The 26740-nt window shown below is 45.8% G+C and overlaps 1 protein-coding gene across 1 annotated transcript in view; it reads right to left on the bottom strand.

Annotated features, from left to right (window-relative positions):
* Positions 1-13914: 13914 nt before the first annotated feature.
* Positions 13915-26740, bottom strand: part of LOC311128550 (potassium/sodium hyperpolarization-activated cyclic nucleotide-gated channel 4-like) — a gene marked incomplete at both ends in the record, with an annotated part of 72910 nt that continues 60084 nt past the window's right edge. Inside the window, 3 exons of the mRNA XM_084160738.1 lie at positions 13915-15947; positions 18512-18676; positions 26323-26563. Of these exons, the coding sequence (XP_084016864.1) occupies positions 13915-15947; positions 18512-18676; positions 26323-26563 (2439 nt within the window). The remainder of the gene's footprint in view (positions 15948-18511; positions 18677-26322; positions 26564-26740) is intronic.

Here is a 26740-nt window from a genome sequence, read left to right as displayed (position 1 = left end):
TGAGATATGGCTTTTTCTTTGCAACTCTGCCTAGAAGGTCAGCATCCCGGAGTCGCCTCTTCACTGTTGACGTTGAGACTGGTGTTTTGCGGGTACAATTTAATGAAGCTGCCAGTTGAGGACCTGTGAGGCGTCTGTTTCTCAAATTAGACGCTCTAATGTATTTGTCCTCTTGCTCGGTTGTGCACTGGGGCCTCCCACTCCTCTTTCTATTCTGGTTAGAGCCAGTTAGAGCTGTTCTGTGAAGGGAGTAGTACACAGCGTTGTACAAGATCTTCAGTTTCTTGGCAATTTCTCGCATGGAATAGCCTTAATTTCTCAGAACAAGAATAGACTGACGAGTTTCAGATGAAAGTTATTTGTTTCTGGCCATTTTGAGCCTGATGCTCCAGATACTCAACTAGTCTCAAGAAGGCCAGTTTTATTGCTTCTTTAATCAGCACAACAGTTTTCAGCTGTGCTAACATAATTGCAAAAGGGTTTTCTAATGATCAATTAGCCTTTTAAAATGATAAACTTGGATTATCAATCACAACGTGCCATTGGAACACAGAACTGATGGTTGCTGATAATGGGCCTTTGTATGCCTACGTAAATATTCCATTAAAAATCAGCCGTTTCCAGCTACAATAGCCATTTACAACATTAACAATGTCTACAAGGACATTTCTAAGTGACCCCAAACATTTGAACGGTAGTGTGTATTTTTTTTATAGATCTCCTGTTTGGCATGTCTCTTGTGATGTGGTTCACAGCCGCACTGACGGATGTGTTGAGTTGACAACTACGTCTGAGTTTTGAACGACCCTTCCACCCCTTTTGTTAATAATGGCTGAAGACCTAGCTAGCCAGTAACTAGCTAACACCATATATTAATAGGGTAAACTCTTAATTATATGTGCTGACACCCTAAAGTCACATTTTGGCACCAGTAGAGTAGCTATCTAGCTATATAATCTACACCCCTCTTCAAACACGCCTTCTCCGATGTTGATTACAAGGCGGTACTTATTTAAATTAGGTAAGAGAATATCATCTTACCATTGGTGTATTAAAATGAGAGTTAAGGTGATGTCACCTTGTCCACTTAATAATGAATCCAAGTGTTTGACATGGGGGAGGAGACCAGTAACTTTATGATCAAACTTTATCATGTAGAAGCAACTGTCATTTTTCATACCTTGGTCATCATACTTTGATATGGTTTCCTTCTAATATCATCAAATGTCATGAAAAACATGATTTTGACTGTTCATGACCTTTAATTATTGCCTTAATAGTGGTAAGTGGTTTTGTACCCAAAATAATAGCTAAAATGTGACTCGTTTCAGGAAACTAGGCATATGTCGCACGTCACTACTTCACAGGAGCAGCATTTGAAGTAAACATTTATTTTTTATCAAAATGCGTTTTTTTGGCAGAAATGTGAACTTTCATGTGCCTTAATAACAAACTTGTATTCCATCCATAAATACAAATAAAATTGTTAAATTACTAGCCTAGTTGGTTTAGCCATGTAAAAAGACAGGAACCTTCCTGCTAGCCATGATTGGCTGAGATAATGGATGGGCTGGACATGCCGGGAGATGAGTTTGGATTAGTCTGCCATGTAGCATGCTTCTGTCTAAAATGTGAGCTGTTCAGTATATGTTTTTGAAAGATATAACGTTAGTCATCAAGAACTACAATAGTTTTGCTACTTTTCTCAACAACATTAATGCCCTGAATTTAGCAGGCGCTATCGACAGATCAGTTGGAAAAAGTGATGGGCTACTTTCTGCACACATCACGGTCAGTGTGAACCGGAGTGACTTGACACAACGCTGGCCAAACAAGATGTAGCTACAAACAAAACAGAGTTAAATGGTTCCAGTCTGCCATGAAGCGTTCATCCATGTATACAGGTAAGAGTCTAGCTACATTTTCAGATATACGTTCATACTACAGCTATGACAATGTTTGTATTGGTAGTAGTATGAGTTGGGATTATGCCAGTTCATTGTTTAGCTATCTATCTAGCTACCTAGCTAGCTACATGTCTAAACAAAAGACTCCACTTCTGCCAGATTATTACATGACACATCAAATTAACCAGGTGTGTCTGGGGGTGATTACGGCCATCTACTGTATTTCATGAACATGTGTACATGTCTAGACAATAGTGACCCATTGACTTAGCTAGATGTGGCAGGGGGGTGGTTATAGCATTTCCTTCACATAACCCATCAATTTAGACAAGTGTGTCGGGTAAGCGTCATCTAATAATGATAACATATTTATACAATATTTTTTATCTGGACACTTTCTGTTTTTGATATTGCTACTATGCAAGTAACCACTTCACTGTACCGTTTACACCTTCTGTATCATGTGCATGTGACAAATAAACTTAGATTTTATTTTATATAGTGTTTACCACATGGCCTAACATGTGAATCCTTAAATAGATGGGTGGGGCTAAGGCTTAAGAGGGTGTGAACCATGCTGAATGGGTGTAGACAAGGAATCGCTCTCCATTCGGTGTACCAAAACATTCAAGGTCCATTTTCTCAAAAGTGGGGTTACGAGTTTATCAACTTTCAAAGCAGAATTACTTTCCCATTGTTCCTCAACTGCAGTCTATGATATACAATTTTCTCTACTTTTATCCAATGTAAAAAATACAATTTCAAATGTTGCTACTTAAGACCGAATCGAGGCGGTCGGTCACAAATAGCAGTTTGTTAGCTATCGTTTTGTTGTTTTTCCTAATAAAATATTAAATACTAAGTTTTGTACCTATTGCCTGATTTATGAAGGTCAAAAAGCATTGTCTCTTTTCGTTTGTGAATTCTTTGCCTTTTCCCATGGGGATGGATGACAAATGGATTTTACATGCGTACATGTCCCAGTGGCACAGGTACTGAGTGGCACTGACACTCTCTCTCTCACACACACACATGCACAGTCACACAGTCACATAACTCACTCACACATACACACATACTGGCGCCTCACACACAAACGATCACACATGTATACATACATATAAAATGTACACTGCTGCTACTTTCACTCTTATTAATATCTATCCAATGCCTAGTCACTTTACTCCTGCCTACATATACATAATTATCTACCTCAACTACCACGTATCCCTGCACATTGATATGGTATTGGTAGTCAATGCATATACCTTCATTCTTGTGTGTTTTATTTCTGATCTTTGTGGGTGAGGGGGGTTCTTTTTTTTTCTTTTTTTGCATTGTTGGGAAAGATCTTGTAAATAAGCATTTCACTGTAAGGTCTACACCTGTGGTATTCGGCGCATTGAAGCCATGGAAGGCCACAATACAATTTTTTAAGAAGAGATTAACTTATAAAACCCAAGAGTATTTTTTTGCTCATTTTTATCAAGGCTGCCAATAATTTGAGGTGACTGTATAAGACTTTTCAAAGCTCTCTTCGCCCCACTTGTGGGTGACCCCGGTCTCTTCACTTGCGCATATCTGTCACTTTCAATTTCTCTTAGAACGTCTGATGCCCTTAAATGTGTGTCTGTGGTGATTGTGATGAATGTGCGCTGTTTTCAGTCCCCCCACTGCTCACTGATAAGCGGTGAAAGAGAGAGAGAGATGGAAATTGTGGGCTCTGTGTATAAGCGATTGGTAATCCTATCCTCAGATGCTCTAAACTGCTTCTCGTGGGGCTCAGAGGTTTAGATGCAGAAAGATGCCGTTTTCTCCCCCTGAATACTTTAAATAATGAAAGGGACACAAGCCTGCCTCCTTTACAGGTGTTCCAGAAGCTCTGTTACAGTAGGTGATCTTGGTGTACAAGCCAAGGACATTTACTGTTTCTTCAAATTTGAGTCTACATGGTTTATGGTATGGCCATCTAGCCACCCAGGTCTGTTTTCTCCCGCTCGGTTCAAGGAAGACCCTGTTACAGAGAAGCTCAAGGGCTTGGGCTAATATGATAAGCAGGGAACTGGGAGCATGGGGCAGTGGGGGCTTCTGTTGAGTAGCATTTACCCTTCCACCACAAACAGAGTGAGAGAGAGGAGGGTCAGAAGAGAGGAATCTTTCCAGAGCAGAGCCATGGGGGAGAAGAAAGGCTATGGAGATGGGAAATCCTTCCTCGCCATGTCCAGGGCTTAGCTCAGGAAGGTGGGAGGAGGAGGAGGACACTGTGCAGGGATCACCAGCCATGAATTGTTATTGAAGTTAAATAAAATAAATGTTTCTCAAACCAATTTAATCTATTTCATTTTTTACTCCAAAGTAGCCAATTTTAGAGGTTGACTGAATGATATGGAAATTATCCGGAGCTCAAGAAGATAGTAAAACAAATTAACTGTAGCCAATATGAGGATAAAACACGGACAGGCAGTCAGAACTAGAGTTTTAGCATTACAGTACCAGGGATGCCAGAGTTTATATATAAGCATTCCTAGAAAAAAGGCAGGCCCGGCTATGTGATGTGAGCATTAACAGACAGGTCACCGTGTAGATTAGTAGGGTGTAAGGTTTAGTAGTGAACATGGGTTGAAAGGTATGAATATGTTAGCTTAGCATAAGACATAAGAATTAGCTTTTACCTGTTATACTGCATTTCTTATCACTTAACCTCTATATGTATTTCTTAATGTTTTTTCTTCTTCTTTTGAGTGGCAGCCTACGGGTACATGTTTAATAAACGTATAATTTGAAATGGATAATGTACATGTAACCCCCCCCCACCCAAAATAAAATGTACTCTGTGAGGTTAGCATTAGTAAGCTAGCTAGCTACAGTAGTATTGTCTGCTGGCTGAGTGAGGCAGGCAGGCTCTCATAAACAGACAGTGAGAACTGTTAGCAGACGTGAGGGTAATGATTTGAGCAGTTTGTCCTCATGTTGGAATCTCTCAGGGGAATGAAGCTCAAGGCAGAATATCATTTCTGTAATGGTCCATGAGACAGTGCTATACAGTAGCTGCTGGGATCTCGGATGAATTGAGCACTAGCACATTCAAACAGATACTATCTCCAATGATTCTAATACTGACCATGACCTGTTCAACAGTAAAATACACCCTAACCTACAATAAAGCTGATGAGTTACTGCACAGCTCCTATGTTGAGCTAATGCTCATGTGAAATGTCACACAAATCCCAGAGCAGCACACGTCATAACAGTAAAGACCTTTTCCCTAAAGTGGACCGACTCACAGATAGTCCAGTTATGTCACTTGTCTCTTTCTCCTAATTCTAAATAGGGCAGGCATGTGCCCATCCATGACCATCTCGGACAAGTTTTATAGGGAAAATGACAATTTTTGTGTGAAACTGGGGATCAGGTTGGGTGGCCTGTGGCCATCTTAATCCCGGGGTTTATCATGCATACGCTTCCCTGAACCCTAATACCCTAGGGAGCTACCCCACAAAATAAACACATCGATACAAACAAAAAACTTTCAGCCATGTGCATCAAAGGCTGGAGCATTGCTAAGTTGGCCTTTTGACAATATTTGCGAACATGCTGGCAGATGTCAAAAGGCTTTGACGGTAGGATTTTATAGGGGGGAAAAACACTAATACGGATGTGCTGTAGTTTCTGTGTGTGTTACTGAGTGTTCTATGTCTAGGCCTGCCAAAAAACAAGGGGGCAGGCCAGCATGCTTCAGCACGAGCGTGAGAAGATGTGCAAAAAAAGGATGAGTAGTCGATCCAAAGGCAGTTTTCTCCTTTTACAAGGGGATATTGGCAAACATACATTTACATTTACGTCATTTAGCAGACGCTCTTATCCAGAGCAATTTAGAGTTAGTGAGTGCATACATTTTTTTTTATACTGGCCCCCCGTGGGAAACGAACCCACAACCCTGGCGTTGCAAGCACCACGCTCTACCAACTGAGCTACATGGGGCTACACATACATACAATTAAGGATTCTTTAACCATATAATGATGAATATTTGTTGTGCTCATGTGAATTTATATAATGATAGGTTATTCCCTTTGATCCAGAGCAGAACTGTAGCATAGCTCTTAGACTTTTAGCATACTTAAATTTCATCCCTCTGGTTTGTTGAAATCCACTCTAATCCCCATGTCCCCTGAAATGCCACTATGAAAACATTTTAATTTATGTAAAAGTCAAGGCCTGCTTACCGCCCCCTCCATGACCACAAAATGCTATGGCAGAGAGAGAGAGAGAGAGAGAGAGTCTAATTGGTCATCTGGAAAGAAGTGAAGACTTGAGAGAAACCGACACGCACACAGCCGCTCTACCCCAGCCTCGGGCTCACAGGGCAATGACTGGGATTCATTACTGTTGAGTTTGAACCAAGGAGGCCCAGAACAGATTATCCCAGATGCTTCACAAAAAGGCATTAGCTCTAGCTGTCCATCCACTATGGCAGGAGAAACCAAGATGATGGGCTCCGAGGCAGTGGGGTGGATGTCACTGTGGCCTCAATGATCAACCCCAATGCACACATATATCCACAGTCGGAGAATATGAGACTCTCACGTCGGAGAAGTGCTACTCACTTGCTGGCTTGCTTGCTATGCAGGGTTTTGTCTCATTTCTAAACATGGGGTTAGTAGGCAGCCTCATGCCAATCTCTGCACACTCCTCACAGCAGGCGTATATCACGAGAGGAGAATTCTGTATAATTACAAGAGACAATCTAAAACAAAAGGCCTTCACTTTCAATGAGTCCCTCTCTCTCCTCTCCCAGGGAAGGTTACCTCAAGGGGGAATTCTAATGAAACAGATGGCTGAGTGCTCACAGGGGCAGAGTTAGACAGTCTCCCTTTTACAGTCTGCCATGCAGCATAGCATTCTGAGCTTCACTTCTTCTCACTGCCTGCCTGTGAGCGTGTGCATAAGAGAGAGAGAGAGAGAGAGAGAGTAAAAGAGAGAGGGGAAAAGAGTGAGAGAGAATGGTTGAGTGGTGATGAGAGTATGTGAAAGGCAGGATGTGTGTACTGAACTTATGTCTACGTGTACTAGTGAATGTATTGTTTATCGCACGTGTGTGCGTCTGTGTCACGCCCTGGCTCTGGGGACTCTGTTATGTTGAGCCAGGGTGTGTAGAGTCTATGTTATGTGTTTCTATGTTGGCCGGGGTGGTTCTCAATCAGAGGCAACGTGAATCAGCTGTTGCTTGTTGTCTCTGATTGGGTACCATACTTAGGTAGTCGTTTGGCATTTGTGTGGTGTGGTATCTTGTTCCGTGTTGGTTTGTGTATGTACCCAAGGACTTCACGTATCGTTTTGTTGTTTTTGTTCGTGTGGTGAAATTTAAATAAAGATGTTCGCATTCAACGCTGCGCATTGGCCCGTTTCTTCAAGTGACGATCGTGACAGTCTGGTCCAATTCACAGCAAACACTGAATAAAACAATGGGGGAAAAAAACTCAAAGCAGATGTTCCTTATATTTTATTCTATACCTTTTTAATATTATCCAGTATGTGTGCTTTTTAACAACCCCATTTCTGCTTTGCTCCATTCACCCCCATCATCCACATTGTTTGTGGACAGCGCTGGTCGTGCTGATAGCACAGTGTCTGGTAAACACAGCCAGCCACACCATACCTGTACATCTCCCTTATTGCTATTTCCCATGGTTCCCATTTTAAACACAGAAAATATATATTGATATCCATTGATCCATAGCAAAGCAGTCAAAAATACTGTCCTCCGCAGAGATGTCTGTGTGAGAGCTGTGGGACTGTCACTGCGGTTACAAAACAGAAAAAAGCCATCTGATAGAAAGTGATGTACCGTAGCGCGTCATGTCCCACTCCTGCACATTACCAAAGTCAAAGAGATTATACAATGAAAACAGGTTTCTTTTAAAAACCATAATGGAGATATGAATCTGTACATACACACAGTTTGGTGAACATTGCTTATCATTATCATGGTGATGATGACATCACTTAAGAATCTAAAATAAATACAGAAATATAAATAGGTCCTATGGAAATATATAAATCTGTATAGGTAAATATACATTGACATATGATCCTAAGTAACATCAGAGTATGTGACATATATATAGTTCAGCAAAAAGAAAGCTACAGTAAGAGAGAGAAGCAGGTTGGTTCTGAGCCCTCACCTCCACTCCATGTACTGAATGCCCTTTCCCCCCTAAGCCAGTGAGGAGGACTGGAGGGTCTTGCTCCAAAGCAGCCTTATTTGACTAACACCCATGACACCTCTGTGTTGCTAGGTGATGCAGTTCTGAATTGCACACTCATGCGTTCCATCCATCCTTGGATTTGTCGCACTCACATTTGCTACACACTCACTAAACTGGGCCATATCCGGGTTGCACCCTTAACACTGCTCCCAACAGCATACTTTGGGATTAAACTCACATAATTATCATGTTATTCTATCTGACCGAAGCATTGGGGAAAAAAAGGTCAGTTGCATCAGGCCCTGCCATAAACAGTAGTTTTAACCACATGCGATTTCTCTTATTGAAATGTGTTGCTTCGTGTGGCCCTGCCTCAGATGCCTACATATGCTAGGATGGTTTGTTTGTTGAAGGTTAAGAATGAATCTGTGGTTATAAATGAGTAATGAAGGCGTCTAGTAAATACAACGGTTTCTCTCCCCCCAGCCTCCGAAATACCAGGTTCAATTCTGCTGCTGTTACATCTAATCCTCAATCACTGCAGCTGATTTTATTTTAGTGTGCACCACTGGATTCCCCCACCCACATTCACGGCCCAGTAATACAGCACAAAGGGAAGTGGGGAGGCAAAGATTAGGTTCTGAAATTGGGAGTGGCCCAAATGGAATCAAAATGTGTTGTGTTACAGAGACCGCCATGAATTGGAAATGCTGCTGGGTATGCCAGGTGGAGCTTCTCCAAGTCTCCCGTACAGACAGAGTCCATAATGAAGCACTACAACAGCAGCACAGAATCCCATTCCCTCCATTCCCTCCAGCTCTCCAGCCCTGGCTAGTGCTAGGACCAGAGCATGCTAACACGCTAAGTAAGGCCCTGGAGTCATCTGGACAGAGGTGAACACAATAACATGCATCTGCAGGCAGAAGGAAGGAGAACAAACTTCCACCCAGCCATTCTACAGTAAACTCATTTGGTCTGTTTATACTGAATTACAGAAAGACAACAGCCAAGGATTATGTCTGTCTATCTTGAAATGAATTCAGAATGGAGGGGCTGTTTGTATTTGGATTGAGTAGTTTTTAGTTGCCATGCTCTCACTGTCCTTGATATGTCCTTCATATGCTTTCTCTGGCATTTCACAACACATCAACCTTCCCATGTTGGATGGATGATAAAAGGGAAATGTAATGGAAATAGCTCTACTGTATATTGAATCAGTCTCTGATATGTAGAATTCAAACACGGTTCACTGTTTTGTAGAATTAAGTCTATTTATAGTCTACTATAGATGGTCTTTATGGATGAGCTCTGAAATCTCCAAGGACATAAACTTGCTATGCCTCTATTTGCCTCTGTTCCCCACTGACATTCTTAAAGACAATCTATAGAAGACTAGAAATGGATCAGCAGCAATTAATCAAAGGCCGTGTCTAGACTTGACAGTTCATGCAGCTTTTGTATTCTAATCATGGAATTCCGAACACGTCATGCGTCTACACCTAAATGTGTCTACCGTGTCCACAGTGTGTTTGGATTCCCTTTTCCCGTGCTCTATTCAAATGCAGTATGCATTCTGCAAATGGTGGAACAGGCTAAATCTGATAATAACAAAACAACTTGATGGCAGTAGCCAACTACTGTAGCTAACTAGCCAGCTAGCCTCTAACTAGCCAGCAAGCTAGCTAGCAAAGCTAAAGGGATTGCAAACGGGTTAGCATAACTCTAGCCAAACAAAACATTTATTTGTATTTTTATATTAGCTAGCTGGCTAGCATTTATGAAGCCAGCAAACACGTTCCTCACATGCTAGGTATGTATTTCCTCCAACATTATTAAGAAAAGGTGCCTCTCGCACCCAAAATACATGTTTTCTGGAGACTTGTGGGCAGAGTGCTGATGACGTCGCTCACTGTATGCACTTTCGGTAGCCTGATTGTGTCCAGACTGAGGAGAAATCTGCAGATAATGCATACTGCATTTGAATATAGCACGGGCCTCCCTAGTGGCGCAGTGGTCTAAGGCACTGCATTGCAGTGCTAGCTGTGCCACTAGAGATCCTGGTTCGAATCCAGGCTCTGTCGTAGCCGGCCGCGACCGGGAGACCTATGGGGCGGCGCACAATTGGCCCAGCTAATTGTATAAAAACAAATAATGTATGCACTCACTAACTGTAAGTCGCTCTGGATAAGAGCGTCTGCTAAATGACTAAAATGTAAAAAAAAATCACTGACCACCTCCTGAAGTGGTCAGCCAGACCTGACCACAATGGGACTTTTGTGCATCTAGACCAGTCTTTTCAATGCGATCTTCATATTCTGATAGCAGAAGTCGCATGTTAGTGTCAAGTGTAGACACGGCCAAAGACAACACAATCCACTTTAAGAATAAATAGCATCAAAGGAAGACCAGACAGTTCACTGTCAGGGAGGTGTGGCCTAGGTGAGAGACAGAGTCATGTACATTCAGACGTGACACTGACAGCTCCCTGAATGACAGCGGCAGACTGGAATGATTGATACACTATATGCACCTCCTTATCTGTGATAATGGCCCAGGTCTTCCAGGTCAGGTCCAGACCCAGCTAATCAATCACTGTCTTGTGTCTATCTCTCTTTAAGCCATGACCTGTGCCTCCCCTGACCATCCATCTTCAGACACCGACCACTCCCAGACATCGACCCTGGCACTGGGTTGAGCACGCTGGGCTAAGATCTCTCCCACAGACATGTACAAACGCACAGGCACACACATCGTTACCTCAGCAACACCCAAAAGCTGCCTCAAATCCCCACAAATCAATATCCTCCTCCCTCCCACGAACCTCCACTAGCGCTCAGGAACAATCATCAGGCAGGGGTGACATGCCTTCAACGTCCCCCAGAAAACAAGCAGCTCGTCAGCTTGAGGACGCCATGGGGTGCCTGTCTACCTGTCAGCGCCCTGACCGTCTGTCCAACCACATCATTCCTTCAATATATTAGTGTCTCCTCACATTTACTCCTCTGTCTCAACCACTAGCTCCCTCAACCCCGATCCAAAGTAGTCACATTTCCCAACTCTTAGACTAAATAAGGTCATATTGTGGAAAATAAACAAACCGGTTGAGGTTCTAGTTGTTTTTTGTTCAGATGTGAAACAGCCACGGCAGTCTATTAGCTCCAGCAGTCACAGGCTTTAACGATTGCACTGTACACACTACAGACATCAATATTCCTCCACTGGAGCTGATCACTTCCCTGTTCCCTCCCCGTGTACTGCCAGTCATGCTGCTGAGTGTTCAATCTGAGAGAATAAATGCCCCTCCCTCCCTCCCTCCCTCCCTCCCTCCCTCCCTCCCTGTCTGTCTGTCATAGGTGATGTCTGTGGGTTTCCCACTGTCAGCCGGCCTGTCAGGGAGGCAGGTGCCACATGTCAGACAGACACCGATAGTGAATAAATATTTCAGAGCTTTCTAGATAGATAGCGCCTCGCTGCAGATGAAGACCAGGTGTAAAACAACAACAACAACAACAAACAGAGGGAAGTAGAGAAAGCCGTTTTAAAACCGATACTTTAGATCTGCAAGCACTCCAATAGGAGAAAAAACTAATTTTAAAAGCCCTTTTATCAATAGAAATCTTACTGTGTCCAGTTCAAATTAATTCAATTCAGCACTGCAATTTGCACTGGGAGACTGCCATGGCTTGTATGTGTGTATGCATGTGTATGAGTGTGTGCATGTCCGTGTGCATGTGCGTGCGTTCCTGTGTGTGTGTGTGTGTGTGTGTGTGTGTGTGTGTGTGTGTGTGTGTGTGTGTGTGTGTGTATGTGTGTGGTTAGCCCTTGTTACAGGCCTGCTGAGGGAGGTAGTAATGCGGGACTAGAGTGTGGTCACTGTGCACTTCTGTCAACTAGCCCAGGCTGGCTACAGGGGGTCAGAGGTCAGCGGCTGTGTTGTTAAAAAAGAGTGTTGTGGCTGAGTGGTGTGACTGAGATAGAGATGGACCCAGCTGTCTGAACCCAGGGTAACATGCTGCTCCTTATGATGGGCAGGAGAGCGGGAGAGGGATGGGCTGTGGAGAGAGGCAGAGGTGATTACTGCTACCTATCTATACAGAACATACAGCCAGGCAAAGCTGGTTGGTTGAAATTATGTAATGTTATCTTGTTGAAATTACGTCATGTTATCTGGTTGAAATGAAGTCATGTTATCTGGTTGGAATGACGTCATGTTATTCGGTTGAAATTACGTCATGTTATCTGGCTGGAATGACGTAATTTCAACCATTCTTGTCCTCTGGGATTAAGCTCAACATACAGTACTATGAAATTGTCCACAACTACCATTTCTATTCTGTCATGACCCGTCTTTCTGTCTGTACCTCCTTGATGTAAAACTGCATAACCCATATTTATTCTAAACAAAAATAAAGGAAATGTGCATACATTCAACATGTTCAACTCAACACTGGCATTCAATGTGGGAGAATGTCTATGTTGACCTTATAGCAGCTGTGGGTAGTAATGTGGAGTGGTAAGATATTTTCTATCAAGCAGCACTTCAACAGGTATCTGACATCATTACAATAATAAACGTAATTGCTTATGTGCAACTTGTCTATTTCCTGTGTGTTTGCTACATTATCTGACTGTGAAGTATGTGTGATTGACAGCTCTGGGAGCACTAGTGAGTATAGTCTTTTCTAGCATTGAGAGATTGAAGGGTCCTGGAGGTACACAAGTCTACACACAAGCTGGGATGGTAGTCCTAGTTTTGTGAAAAGGCAAAACCCCTCTTGGTTAGTCCAGCAAGATCTTGCCTTGCATCAGACTACTCTCTCTCTCTTTCTCTCTCTCTCTTAAACACACACTCAAGCACACACTCACACTCAGTAACTATCACACTCACATAAATGCACACACTCTGTCCAATAGCACACAGATTGCAGGGCTCAACTTGTCCTTGTCCATCCAAAACATTTGCGGCATGATGAGCTTGGAAGACAAAGTGAATTTGTTAGGACAGGGTTGAGGACAGCAGGAAGCCTATCACTAACACATCATACTTGATGTCTGTCTTACTACTGGGATGGAGGGCCTGTAGCCCACTCAACACCCCCCAATATTACCACAATACAACAATGACACACAGGCCAAAGAGGAGGCAGATTGATCACTCCAGAGGAAAGTCTTTTTGGTCTCCTAAAATCTCTTCTCCACCTCGGAAGGTTTCGTAAAGTCTATACAGTGGATAAATAAGTAATCTAATCGATAATAGATCAACAATATGTGATCCTGTACGGGATGACAAAATAAGTCAGTCTGCTCTTATTGAAGCATGTATTTTCTGCTAAAAAGTTTGATTCTGTTCTTTTGAAACACAAAAAAGCATCTATACATGCAGGTATTAGTGCATAGGTTCCTGCAAAAAAGTACTATTGTGTTGTCCATTTAACCATCAAACCAAACCCCATCATATGAATTTGGCATAGTTAGAAATAAATAAGTTACCATCGCTTAAATGGATATAATTTTTTGTTCACACCCTCCTGTCCCTTGATTAACATATATTTTAAATATATTTCTATGCATATACGTAGGAATAAAGAAAGGAAGAGGACAAAACAAAAACAAATAAAGAGTAGTAGTCTAGGGAGCTCTAAGTTACCTGGTTAAGCATCTTTTAAATCACAGTAATATTAAGATCTTGGAAATGATAAAGATTAGAACACAGTGAAGCCTAAAAGAGAATGACATCATACAGGAAGATCGTTTGTGTACTAGTCCAGGGATGGTGCACAGGAGGGTGTGATCAAACCTCACAAATTGGAGGTTAGTTTGGAGCGGACAGGTTCTAGTTCAGAGTGGGCTGCCGAGCCTTTCCGTGGCGGCAGGGCCGGGGAGGCCGCAGGGGACTGAGTCTGGTGCTGCAGGTGTCCTGGAGACATCTGGGCAGGGACAGGAGGAGTCATGTGCCCTGGCACCGAGCTACAGGGTTTGGGCACTAGGATGGGGGAGGAGTAGGGCGAGGAGAGGCAGTATCCTGCCTCCATGGAGGAGCGTGGGGGTGAGGAGTGTGGGGGTGAGGAGCGTGGGGGCGAGGTGCGAGAGGGTGAGGAACGCGGGAGTGAGGAGTATCCCATGGCCTGGGCCACCTCCTGGGGCAGGGAGGGGTTAGAACTGGATAATAGTTTCATATCCTCAGAGAAGCTGCCCAGCCCCAGCAGAGACTCACTACCGGCTGCGTGCTGCTGGCTGGGGAGTTGGCTGGGGAGGGAGGTCTGGGGCATGAGCAGAGAGCTGTGGGACCCCGTGGCACTGGAGGAGTTGCTGTAGTGGAAAGTCCTTCCTGTGACTGGGCTTTGGACCGTGGGGCTGGGCCCCAGGGGGGTGTAGCAGGGCGAGCCGTTAGCTGAGCCGTACTGGGCCAACGAGGCCAGGGCAGACCTCTCCAGGGACAGCTGAGGGACCAGGCCAGACTGGAGGCCAGACTGAAGTCCAGACTTTAAGCCTGCCAGGCTGAACTGGGCCAGGGAAGATGGGGAGCACTCTGGGGCCTGCTGGGTGGAGGTGGAGGATGGGGAGCCTAGAGGGGGGGTGTGGTAGAACCCACCTGGAGTCCTGCCCCCGCCTGCGAACTGCTGCAGGGAGCCCACCTGTGGAGGCTTGGGGGGCAGCTGGCTGTGGAGCAGCTGACAGGGCTGAATGTGGCCGGATGAACCAGTGGACTGGGGGCTGATACTACAACCAGAACTAGAGGTACCCAGAACTCCAATTGTCATTCCACCTGTAGCCCCTACCATTGCCCCTCCCATATGCCCTCCAGTTGCCCCTACCATTGCTCCACCAGTAGCTCCTATATGGCCTCCACTAGTTCCTCTAATGTGCCCACCACTAGGTTCTCCTGAGTACCCTCCAGTGGCTCCTCCTATATGCCCTCCAGTATTATACCCTTCTATGGACCCACGTCTACCCCAACCAGTGGCCCTTCTTATTGTCCCACCCATGGCCCCCTCAGCAGCCCCTCCTATTGCTCCTCTTATTTCACCTCCAGTAGCACCTTCTGAAGACCAACCTGTAGCCCCCCCAGTAGCTCCACCTGTTGCTCCACCCATCCCTGCCCCCATGGCTCCCTGCTGGAAGAGGGCAGCGAGAGGCGGGGTGGTGCAGCGGAATGGCTGCTGCGTCTGGGGCTGTGAGTGGAGCTGGGCCGTGCTCTGTGCCGTGCTGTGGGAGGGAGAGCCACCAGAGGAGGAGAAAGGCCCAAAGGGGAAGGCGGAGGCCCCGCTAGGCCCAGGCTGGGTTCCACTGCTACTGGACACCTGCTGACTGGAGCTGGCTGCCCCTGACCCCTGAGTTGTGTGGTGGGCCCGGAAGGAGGCCAGCAGGGCTGTGTCCATCCCAGAGCAGTGCAGTTTAGACGGGGTGCTGGAGGGGGAGTCAGGCCCGGCGGAACCAGGCCCCATGGAGGAGGTGGGCGCCACCGTGTGGAACTTCTTCAGCCGGCCGGGGGGAGGGTCCTGGAGGTTCCTGGACCCCAGGACCGTGACTGGCGGGCGGAAGAGCGCAGCGGGGAGATGGGGGAGGTGGGGGTGGTGTGTCAAGGCGATGGCCACAGAGGTGGTGGCGGCAGCAGCCTGCAGGGGTGCCTGGATGAGAGGAGCCCAGATGACGGGGGTGTGCCCCGGAGAGGGGGGCTGAGGCGGAGGAATATTCTGGAGGAGGTGGGCGCAGGTGGCCATGTCTCTGTCATGTTGCACGATCTGCTGGATGATCTCGTTCTCCTGGTAGTTGAGAACGCCGGATTTCAGGTCGTGCTGCACCTTGTGCTGCAGGATGGAGTTCTTCTTCCCTGTGAGACAGACAGACAGAAACAGTACAATCAGCCTGGATCGTCCAGTTAGTTAGCTAAATACTCTGGAATTGCATCTGATTTATTACGTATGCAGAGATTCCTTTTTCACTATACAGTTAGCTACACACTGCCTGGCCTGGACCTACTGCACAATAACCAGCTACATCATAATCACCCCTGATCCTGCGAACAAGCAACACATTTGCCAACAAAGGCCACTGAGTGTTACTGAGTTTTAGCCCCTAGGCTTCACATTGACTATTAAAGGGCGTCAGAATGGCTGTGATCAGCCTACTCCCAGACTCCTCTTTGATTCCTATTTCACACGGTCGCTTAATTCTGAAGCACTGCTCCCTAACAGCACCAAGCACAAGGACAGAGCTTGAAAAGAGAAACCTTGGCTGAAATTTGGAGGAGAGAGAGAAAGGGGGAGGGAGGGAGGGAACGTAGCCTACCAAGGGGAATAACACAGAGGAAGCATGATAGCTCCAGCAGGCTGTGTGTGTGTGTGTGTGTGTGGTTGTTTGACTAGCTCTTACTGTGGAGCTGTAGATAAGAGGCAAAGTGAACGCAGATCAAACATGGCTCCGAACGGGGACATGGCTGACTGATATGGAAAGAATGTGTAAGCTGAGCAGAGCGACTGGTCAGTGTTCACACTAATGTCAGTGATTTCACAGTGTAGGGCAGTGCTCCTCTGCTGTCATTGGATGGCCAGAGCTCTATGGGGAGTGGCGGAGGGGTCAGGGGTCAGCCACTCACCAGATTACAGAGACAGGATGGGGATGGCCTGAGATGGCTCACTATGACAGGCTAAGTAACAAATAGCCTTTCTTCTGGAAAAGGTGAATTCAACTCTGGCCCTATGGCCCATTCATCCCTCTTGGGTGGATGTGCCAGAAGTAACAGGGTTAATTTAAGTCGCTTTGGATAAAAGCGTCTGCTAAATGGCATATTAAATTTACATTTAAATTATATTACATGGCCGTTTGTTCTAGAGCCCTAATCCTGAAAGGCTGGTGCTAGGTGGTGGGTTTGAAAATGTACAGTACCCGCACGCTAGTATCAGCTCGCTACTGTCAATGCAATTAGGCCCAGATCAATCTCTCTCCATTTCAGATATGAGAGGCTGGCGATTAGGGGGAGCAGTGCTGGGGGCTGTCTCTCGGTCTGCCCTGACCCGTAGCAGGCCTAGCTCTGATCCGATTGCACAGGGTCCATTTAGACAGTAATTAATTAGTAGGGCATCGCTGTGTGAATGACTTCATTATGCAGGAGGGCTGGGGAAAGGTGAACACCATCTATTTACAACATGCAGACACAAAGGCATCAGGCATCAGGCCCAGGAGAGGTTGATATCGGAGGCAGGAGGAGGAGGAGGCTTTCCCTCAGTGGACCTCATCGCTTCAAAGCAGCCATTTTCAACAAAGAAAGAGCCCCCCTGCCTGCAGACATTTTTCAACATCTCATTACGGACATACCCTGGGCCATAATGAAGCATGAAGAGATAGTTCAGTTATGATAGAGGCATGCTGACGTTCAATGTGAACCTTTTATTTGTCTGGGCTGGCTGGCTGAGGTTAAGAACTGAATGAAGCGTCATATCAGTACACACACTGTACACGTCACTGAAGTAGTGCTGGAATTAAAATAACCAGTATTCTAGGTACTTAACCATAACTACTGCATTACAAACACCTCACCTGTTCTTCAGGGCCAATTCAACAGATGTGAATTGATCCATTCTCCTACTGTAGGTAGAGGACATACTTTTTTTACTGTCACTGTCTGTTATATAATTTGTATCTAACTAACCAAACTAAATACACTACTTTTCGCTAGGTCAACTGGGTGAGCTAGATATAGAGAGTTCTTCACCACCAGCATGGGATTTTCCTCTCTTTTAACTTATATCACTGTCCCTTCCTGCTGAGATTATCACATAAAATGATAAAACAATATACTGTAGAATAGAGAGAGTTGTCTCCTCTCCTCTCTCTGTGGTGCCCATCCGTTCCTCCTCCCTGGTAGCCAGGGCCCACGGTACCAGATGTGTGGGGGCCAGCGTGGGAGGGATGGAGACATCTGAGCTAATATGACACATCTGTTTACTTGGCCTACTGGCTCAACTGGCCCTGAGCAGGTCACTAACATACACAAACACTGACTGCATGGCCTCCTCTCCTCTTCGCTGGCTGCTCACTTAGCTGGAAACAGCTCCCCTCCAGAGGATTCCTCAGTTTTGGCACATCTGTGTTTGATTCCCAGACCGACACCTCCATGTACTGTACAGTGACTGGCAGCTGACTCCACTTTGTAATTTACTCAGCCAATCCATATCCATTTACTACAACATCATGTTTCATTTGTTCCATCTGGGATTTTAACCGGTGGCAATCTAGTACAGAGTGCTGCCTGGGGACTGTAACACGTCTTTGAATACATTCATACTTCACAATACTTGACAATGGAGAGGCAGATGATTGGCTGTAACGATCAGCTCAATTACAATAATACAGATGGAGTTGATAGTCATGTTCTACTATGATGTAGTCTCTTACCTATGCGGTCCAGCCGGTCCAGAGCCACGGTCTCGAAGGCCCGTCTCATCATGGGGTACTCCTCCAGGACCTCGTTGAAGTTGTCCACAGACAGAGAGTACAGACGGCAGTAGGTGTCTGCTTTGACGCTGGCTGTTCTTCTGCCCCGTGTCAACAGACAGATCTCTGCACAGGACACAGAAAGAGAGGAACGTCAACACTATGACGTCATGATGACATGTTCACTATGGTCAAGGTAGAGACACTGTTGTCAAGTAGGGCTGATGTTATGCCAACGTTGCTCCACTTCTTAGCAAACATCAGGGAAATCTTTGTGAAGGCTGACAGAAATATTAAGACTTAATGTTTCCTATGACATGTATCACCCCGACTGAATTCTCTCATGTGTGAAGTTGACCTGAATGGATTACGCACGCTGCTGTGAAAAATAGATAAATATCACTATTGTACCACTTACCGTTTATGATGGCGAAAACGGGGAACTTTCTAACAAAAAAGTGAACCGCTGAACCAGGGGTAGGCAACCGTGTTCCTGGAGTGCTGCAGGTACTGCAGGATGTTGTTCCAACTAGGCACCACACCTGACCAACTGAGATAATTGGTCAGTTCAATGATTGCCTAAATTCAACACACCTGGTCTTCCAGGTCAAAAACATGAAGTGCCTGTGGCCCTCCAGGACCAGTTTTGCCTACCCCTGCGCTGAACTGTATGTTTTTTCCTTTTTAGCATTAAACATTTGACTTTTCTGTAATCCACAGCTGAAGCACTTAATACCATTTTGAAAGCTTAGAGGTCTGCTAGACCTCCTCTGTCATGCCAGATCAGGAGAATAATGTTCCATTTAACAGGCAGCAGTGCTGTGGAGCTCTGGCACCAACAGCACCCCTATGCCTTATGCATGCCGCGGGTGTGTGTGTGTTGTGTGTTGTGTGTTTGTGTCAATTTACAGTATGCGTGCCATGTGCTTTTCTGTCACAATCACACCCATCCCACTTGTGGGCCACTCTCCAACTCTCACTCCCAATCCCACTATAACACTTAGTCTTTCTCAGAAAAAGCCATTTTCCAACTCCACTCTCTCTTTCAATTCTCTCACTTGCTACAAAATTAACTGCCTTTCTCCTACTCCCTACGTAACATTTACTAGGAATCCCTCTTCCATCATATCACTTTGAATCTCACTTCTCACTAATCTGTTTTTCTCTCTCGCTCTCGCTCTCTCCTTTCCCCTCTCACACTGCCTCTCTGTGCATGGTGGGTTAGAGGAGAGGATGAGGGCTTCTGCCTTCTCTCTAGTACAGCCAGATACCCAGCCAGCCAAAGCCTCCTTGTCCCTGACCATGTCTGCCCTAATGAAAAACAACATGTGCAGCTCATCCTCTGTGTGTGTGTGTGTGTGTGTGTGTGAGGAAGTTGTGTGTGTCTGCGCTGCTTGGTAACCCCATTTGTGTGTTTGTGTGTGTGTGCGTGCTCCCAGGTCAGCCCTGGCTCTGCCTGCGTTGGGGGTCCGTTTTCTGCAGGCCTGCTCTGCTCCCAGTAATCCCCTCTGAAGAGGAGCGTCCTGCCCTGCCTGGCTGTGTTAAATCCTTTTGCCTCGTGGCTTTCTGGCTGAAGCCAGCACTGCTGAGATGAGACACTGAGCTGCACAGAGCCTTTCTTCTGGCCTTATCTGCCTGTCTTTCAGAGAAGAGGATGTGAAGCCCAGACTCTTAGTACTGGTATCTGAACTCTGACTGTAGAAGACTCAGCATGAGTAGCAGTTAGAGCTCAATGCTAAACAATGAGAGACTAACACTCAATCCTGGAGAACCAGGGATAAATGGAGGGACAAACCCTATGACCCTGACAGAGGAACACTGAGTTGGACCCATGTCAGAACTAAAGATGATAGTCATTATACATGGACGCCTGGTCATATTTGAGGAAATGTGTCATTCCCTATCCATAGATGTTATTGCTAATAAGCTAATAAGGTTCTTTCTGTGTTTAAACATTGCTGCTATGCTATACTAGTTTTTGACTAATTGATTTTGCTTGCTAACATTTATTTGATGGTGCATCTGAAGACACTGTGACCTCGATTCTATCCTGCTCAACCTCAAACTCCTCTTGCTAGTACATCATTAACAGTCAAATGATGTATGAATGGTTTAATCTCTATGATGACTCACTTTTACAGTCTGATGCAATAGTACAAACATCCTGCATGAAATCACTGAACAGGCTTACTTTGTCCAGCTCTGTGTATATTTTGTAGTGGTGTGTTTTCTTCTCTTATCTGTCGTAGCTACTCCTACTGCTCTTTGTGGTAATCGTGTTGGAACACTTGTACCGCAACTTCAAGGAAGAAAATGGATTTCATCATTGGAGTGAAACGCATACAGAAAACAACTGACTACTACACTGCTTGGAGTACAGCATAAACACATTTAATGACAATGTGGTCATTAAAATGTAATTGCTCCAATTAAAATCGGATACCTTGTGAAATGGGAGAAACAGGAACGATGCTGTTCACGAGTCCAACACCATCATTAAGTTTGCAGACGACGTGACGGTGGTAGGTCTGATCACCAACGACGATGAGACAGCCTATAGGGAGGACGTCAGAGATCTGGCAGTGTGGTGCCAGGACAACAACCTCTCCCTCACTGTGGGCAATACAAAGGAGCTTATTGTGGACTACATCGATGGGGCTGTAGTGGTGCGGGTCGAGAGCTTCAAGTTCCTCGGTGTCCACATTACTAAGGACCTATCACGGTCCAAACACACCAACACAGTTGTGAAGAGGGCACGACAACACCTCTTCCCCCTAAGGAGGCTGAAAAGATTTGGCATGGGCCCTTAGATCCTCAAAAAGTTACACAGCTGCACCATTGAGAGCATCTTGACTGGCTGCATCACTGCTTATGGCAACTGCTCGGCATCCGACCGCAAGGTGCTACAGAGGGTAGTGCGTACGGCCCAGTACATCACTGGGGCCGAACTCCCTACCATCCAGGCAGTGTCAGAGGAAGGCCCTAAAAATTGTCAAAGACTCCAGCCACCCAAGTCATAGACTGTTCATCTCTGCTACCACACGGCAAGCGGTACCAGAGCGCCATGTCTGGGACCAAAATGCTCCTGAACAGTTTCTACCCCCAAGCCATAAGACTGCTGAACAGTTCATCAAATGGCTACCCAGACTACTTACATTGACCACTTTATTAGAAATGTTTTGTATCTTCATTTTTTGTACTGACTCTCGTAATTTGATTTGCTGTTGTACAGTACAGTACGACCTTGGTTACACAACACACGGCTGGCTCACGTTGGAAAGGTTTGGGAAATGACTGGGAAATGATGGGGGTTGGTCTTGGGAAGACTCTGTGTGTGTGTCTGTGTGTGTCTGTGTGTGAGTGTGTGTGTGTGTGTGTGTGTTTATGTGTGTGTTTATGTGTGTGTATGAGCTGGGTCTCCCATGGTGAGGTATCAATGTCCTCCGGCCTGGTCTGGGGGGCCTCACCTGGACTCTGGTTCTCTACTGTCAGCTCCCATCTCCATCGCCCCTGGCAGCCCACGGGCCCTCTGAGAGGACACTCTCTAACCTTTGAAACATCTGCACTGGGCAGCCTGATTCCCCATGACACACCACGTTCGCTCGCTCGCTCCCTCCCAGCATTAGCATAGGGAAATACACACTGGCCTATGATGAGGAGAGGGGTCGGGGAGAGTCTGGTTTAGCCTCCACCATAGCTGGTGTCGTGTCACTTCTCATCGGCTCTCCTTCTTCCTCCAATGCTAGCAGCAGTAATTGACTGTTATACACTGCTGCTGTTAGATCTGTTAGATTCTGCATGGGGGAACTGCTAGCTTAATTCAAAGGTTAACCGTGTAGCTCAGTGACTATAATACAGTCTTACAGAATAGATTCACTCAGTCTCTGACTCTTTTCCCTTCCCCGTTCCACCTTCTCTAGGAGGAGTGGTGCGGCTGTGTTAAAATGGGTTAAGGGGCGAGAGGATTACCTGCGACTCCACTACCAACCCCCCTCAATGACTCACTCAGTCAGGGCAGCCATTTGGCAGCTCTACAGTCTGCTTTTCCACAGAGACTGAGACTGAGACAGGGACAGGGTCAGGGACAGAGACAGGGACAGAAACAGGGACAGAGTCAGAGACAAGAGGCCGAGACAGGGACTGAGACAGGAATGGGGACAGAGGCAGAGACAGGGAATGAGACAGGAATGGGAACAGAGGTAGAGACAGGGCTCAGAGCAGACACCTGGGTACCAGAAAGCTTTTCTCTCCAGCCTGAACTTTAAGGGCCTAGAGATTAAGAGCAGCTGGCTCAGAGTGGACTAGCCTGAGCCCAGTCCAGGCACAAGATGACACGAGAGATTTCCCCATTCCTGTCTCAGTCCCTGTCTCTGCCTCTGTCCCCATTCCTGTCTCGCCTCCTGTCTCCTGTCTCCTGTCTCCTGACTCCTGACTCCTGACTCCTGACTCCTGACTCCTGACTCCTGACTCCTGACTCCTGACTCCTGACTCTTGACTCTTGACTCTTGACTCTTGACTCTTGTCCCTGTCCCTGTCTCTGTCTCTGTCTCTGTCCAGTTGATTCTTTCCTCCTCCCCCACCCCTGCCCCCCTCCATCAACCCCGCCACAGCTCACTTGAAGGATAAGTGAACCATCTTAGAAGTACGATCAAAGCTGCCTCTTGATAAGCACCAGGGTCTGAAGGACATCTCCAGCCACTGTAAGGTCATTCTACTAACTGTGCTGCACTATCCAGGAGAGCTGCAGTTCAACCAGTCACACAGTAATTACACAAGGCAACAAAGGATGACCTATACTAACACAATAACACACCCAATCTGGGGAGGGAGGGGGTCTTCTAGATGCTGTCCAGACAGGAGAGTCTGAATGCAGCCCCACAGTAGCTGGGTGGTGTGTGTGTGTGAGCCCAGAGGAGAGTCCAGTGAGTGGGCCTGGCTATGCTCCATGTGTCCTTTGGCTTGAATACTGCAGTCACATTATATGTCCCCTTCCCCTGGATTGCTGTATTTCTGCCCAGCACTCGCATCCACAACATGTCACACGCATTCCCTATATTAGGCTCTCCAGAGCAAGCTGATCCAACAGTTAGTTAACAGGAGCAGACTTCTGAGTGTATATTAATGTGAATAATGCATAGTGTTACTGATGACAAGCATGTACTGTACAGGACGTTAATGAGCTTACACACATACATTTCATTTACAGTGCAGTCATCAATACAGAAAATGCACACCCACACATCATTCTATCTGAGAGTGTCCACCCCCCTCTGCCCCTTGGTGTTTGTTTCTTGGAAATGCTCACTCTCTCTCACTTCCTGTTTGGTGAGAGAGAGAGAAAGAGAGTGAGAGCGGGTGAGAGAGAGAGAGAGAGAGAGAGAGAGAGAGAGAGAGAGAGAGAGAGAGAGAGAGAGAGAGAGAGAGAGAGAGAGAGAGAGAGAGAGAGAGAGAGAGAGAGAGAGAGAGAGAGAGAGAGAGAGAGAGGTGCCATATCCCTGGTGCTCCTCTTACATCAATTAATTTCATGAATGACTAACTCATGTTTGGTAACAAACTCCCTATGGCTGCATGGTGGGCTTGGTTTGGTTGGCCTTGCCTCCCCCTGGAGCAGCCAGCCTGGGCCTGGATGCCAGGAATAGCTGCCGGATAATGGAGTCAAAACCTGCAAAGCCCAGCGCATCTAACGTGTTTGGGAGAAATAATTGCAGATCCAGGGCTTAAATATTTAATGCGAGGCAACCAGTTCCGTTCCAAAAACTGTGCATTTGCAGTGGCAGTGGTGCTTTGGGTTGATCCATGCAATTCATGTGTAAGTACAAATACATGTTTAAATAGAGGGAAAACAACAACAAAGAAAGATGACGCTTCACTCCTCCCTCACCCAGGGAGACACACACACACACACACACAGAGATAGATTGCTTCCCATTTTTCTATTATTTGCGGCGCCCCCCAGGGAGAGGGCACGGAGACGGTCCAGCGAAGGGAGCGGCGTAATTAAACTTCAGCAGGCAGGTCATGTGCTGTTAAATGCTTCACTGCGGTTTCTCATTACTTAAACAGTGTCTTCTCAATGATACACTGTCACTGTCACTGTCCAAATTAATTGGTATTTGGTAAGAGGACTATGGCTAGAGTGAAGTCAAACACGTCATACACTCCCAGACACCATGAGAAGAGTACAAACTGTCTGACCCTGTTGGGGGAAAGAACAGCTAGCACATGCTTGTTCTGTATTACCTTGGAAATGCAGGACTGAAAAGCCTGAAAGCATTTTAGCCTTAATGACCCTTTGACAATATATAATGTACTGTATATCAGGGGTTGGAACCGGTTCAGGGAACAGAACCGCAAACCGGGAAATAATGAAAAGGAACAGAAATGGAACCAGGAACGAAAGTGATCCATACTGTTACGTTATTTTAAAAGCATGGGAACTGGTTAATAACGTTATTTTTTCCTAGTCCCATAAAAAAACGCAACAAAGCGCCAATGTAAATCCCTCACTCTGTCACTCAGAAACGTATTCCAGTGTCTGCCTGCAAGCTGAAAATCTTTGCCAGTGTGTGTGTGTTTAGGCTCCCTGCCCCTCCCCCCTCAGAGGCATAGGCTACTGTACTGACGTTACAAGCGTGATTCAAAAGATAGGGAGAGAGATTTTTTAAATCAGTTTTACAGTTTAGTAATTTAGCAGACACTCTTATCCAGAGCGACATACAGGAGCAATTAGGGTTAACAGATTTTTCACCTAGTCAGCTCGGGGAAGCGAACAAGCAACCTTTTGGTTACTAGCTCAACGCTCTTAACCGCTAGGCTACCTGCCACCCATTTTCTTAGCTAGAGAAGAATGGGTTAACTTTTTCAATGCTAGTAGTTAAGGATACTATAGGCCTAGTGATCACGTTGGATTTATTAACTACAAAATGTTTTTAATTCTGATGCCACTCTGCACACACAAGCTTGTTAGCTAGCTAGCTCAAAGGACATTCAAAGTTCCTCCATAGAAGCCACTCCTCCTAGGTATAATTCTGTGGACCTACTTCAGATAATGCATGTCATAACAAGATGCCCAGCGCTTCAAGCCTCCTCCTCAACCCTCTCTAGCTCTCTCCCCACCCGCAAAAATTCAGTTGCATCTTGCGCTATAGGCTACACTTGTCTGTCCATCACTCATGTAAAGAACTAGCTTGCCTGCTCTACCCGCACTGATTGGTGAAGTAATTGAATAAGCTAAATGTAAAAACGGTTGATTTCACGGGTTGAAAAAGGAACAGAAAGGAACGAAAAACTGTACTTTTTTGGAACTGAACAAAAAAATAGTGGTTTTGTTCAGAACGAAACGATTAGAAAATAATTTTGGTTCCAACCCCTACTGTATATGTCAACTATGTTCTTCTTTGTCATTTGGCATGTTCGTACAATTAAAATACAGCTCGTGTTGATCATTGGAATAGTAAACAGCCTCACATAAAACATATACAATCAGCAGGCACCATACACTATAGAATGACAGACAGAATAATGAGTAGTGCTTTAGACAACCCTGTCATCAGGGCCAGCTCGTGAGAGACAAGAACAGAACATTTACACTCATGCAGTAGTGCAGTGTGTCTAAAAGCAGACCTAGGCTGACCTCTTAAGAAGCTAATTTGTGCTGCTGTGTTTTTCCACGCCACCATTATGAATATTAAAGCTGAAGAGGTTTAAGCTCTGCAGCATAATGTGTGTGTGTGACCTTTTGTCTGGATCTGAGTCTGTCCTATTTCTCTTACCCCCGAAGTAGGATCCGTCTGAGAGCTTGGTTTCCTTGTTGCCCTTGGTGAGCACGCTGACCACTCCGTGCTGGATGAAGTACATCTTCTTGCCGATGGTGCCCTCTCTGATGATGTAGTCTCCGGGCTGGAACACCTCGAAGCGCAGCTTGGTCAGCATGGAGGTCACAAAGTTGGGGTCCGCGTTGGCGAACAGCGGCATGGAAGCCACCAGCTTTCGACAGTTAAAGTTGATGATTTCCTGCAAACAGGAACACACACAAACAGAGGAAGATGGATGCTTTAGTAACAGCCCCTCAGAGAGACAGAAAGTGCTCAGAGAATAATTAGTCCCACATCGAAACAGTGATTATCACCACAAAAATGTCCCTTTGCGATGAATAAGTATTCTATTTAATACACACACCCGCACACAGCC

Source organism: Coregonus lavaretus (genome assembly GCF_964263955.1).
Source record: "Coregonus lavaretus genome assembly, chromosome: 4".
Taxonomy (NCBI): Eukaryota; Metazoa; Chordata; class Actinopteri; order Salmoniformes; family Salmonidae; genus Coregonus; species Coregonus lavaretus.
This window is presented reverse-complemented; position numbering and strand designations above follow the sequence as displayed.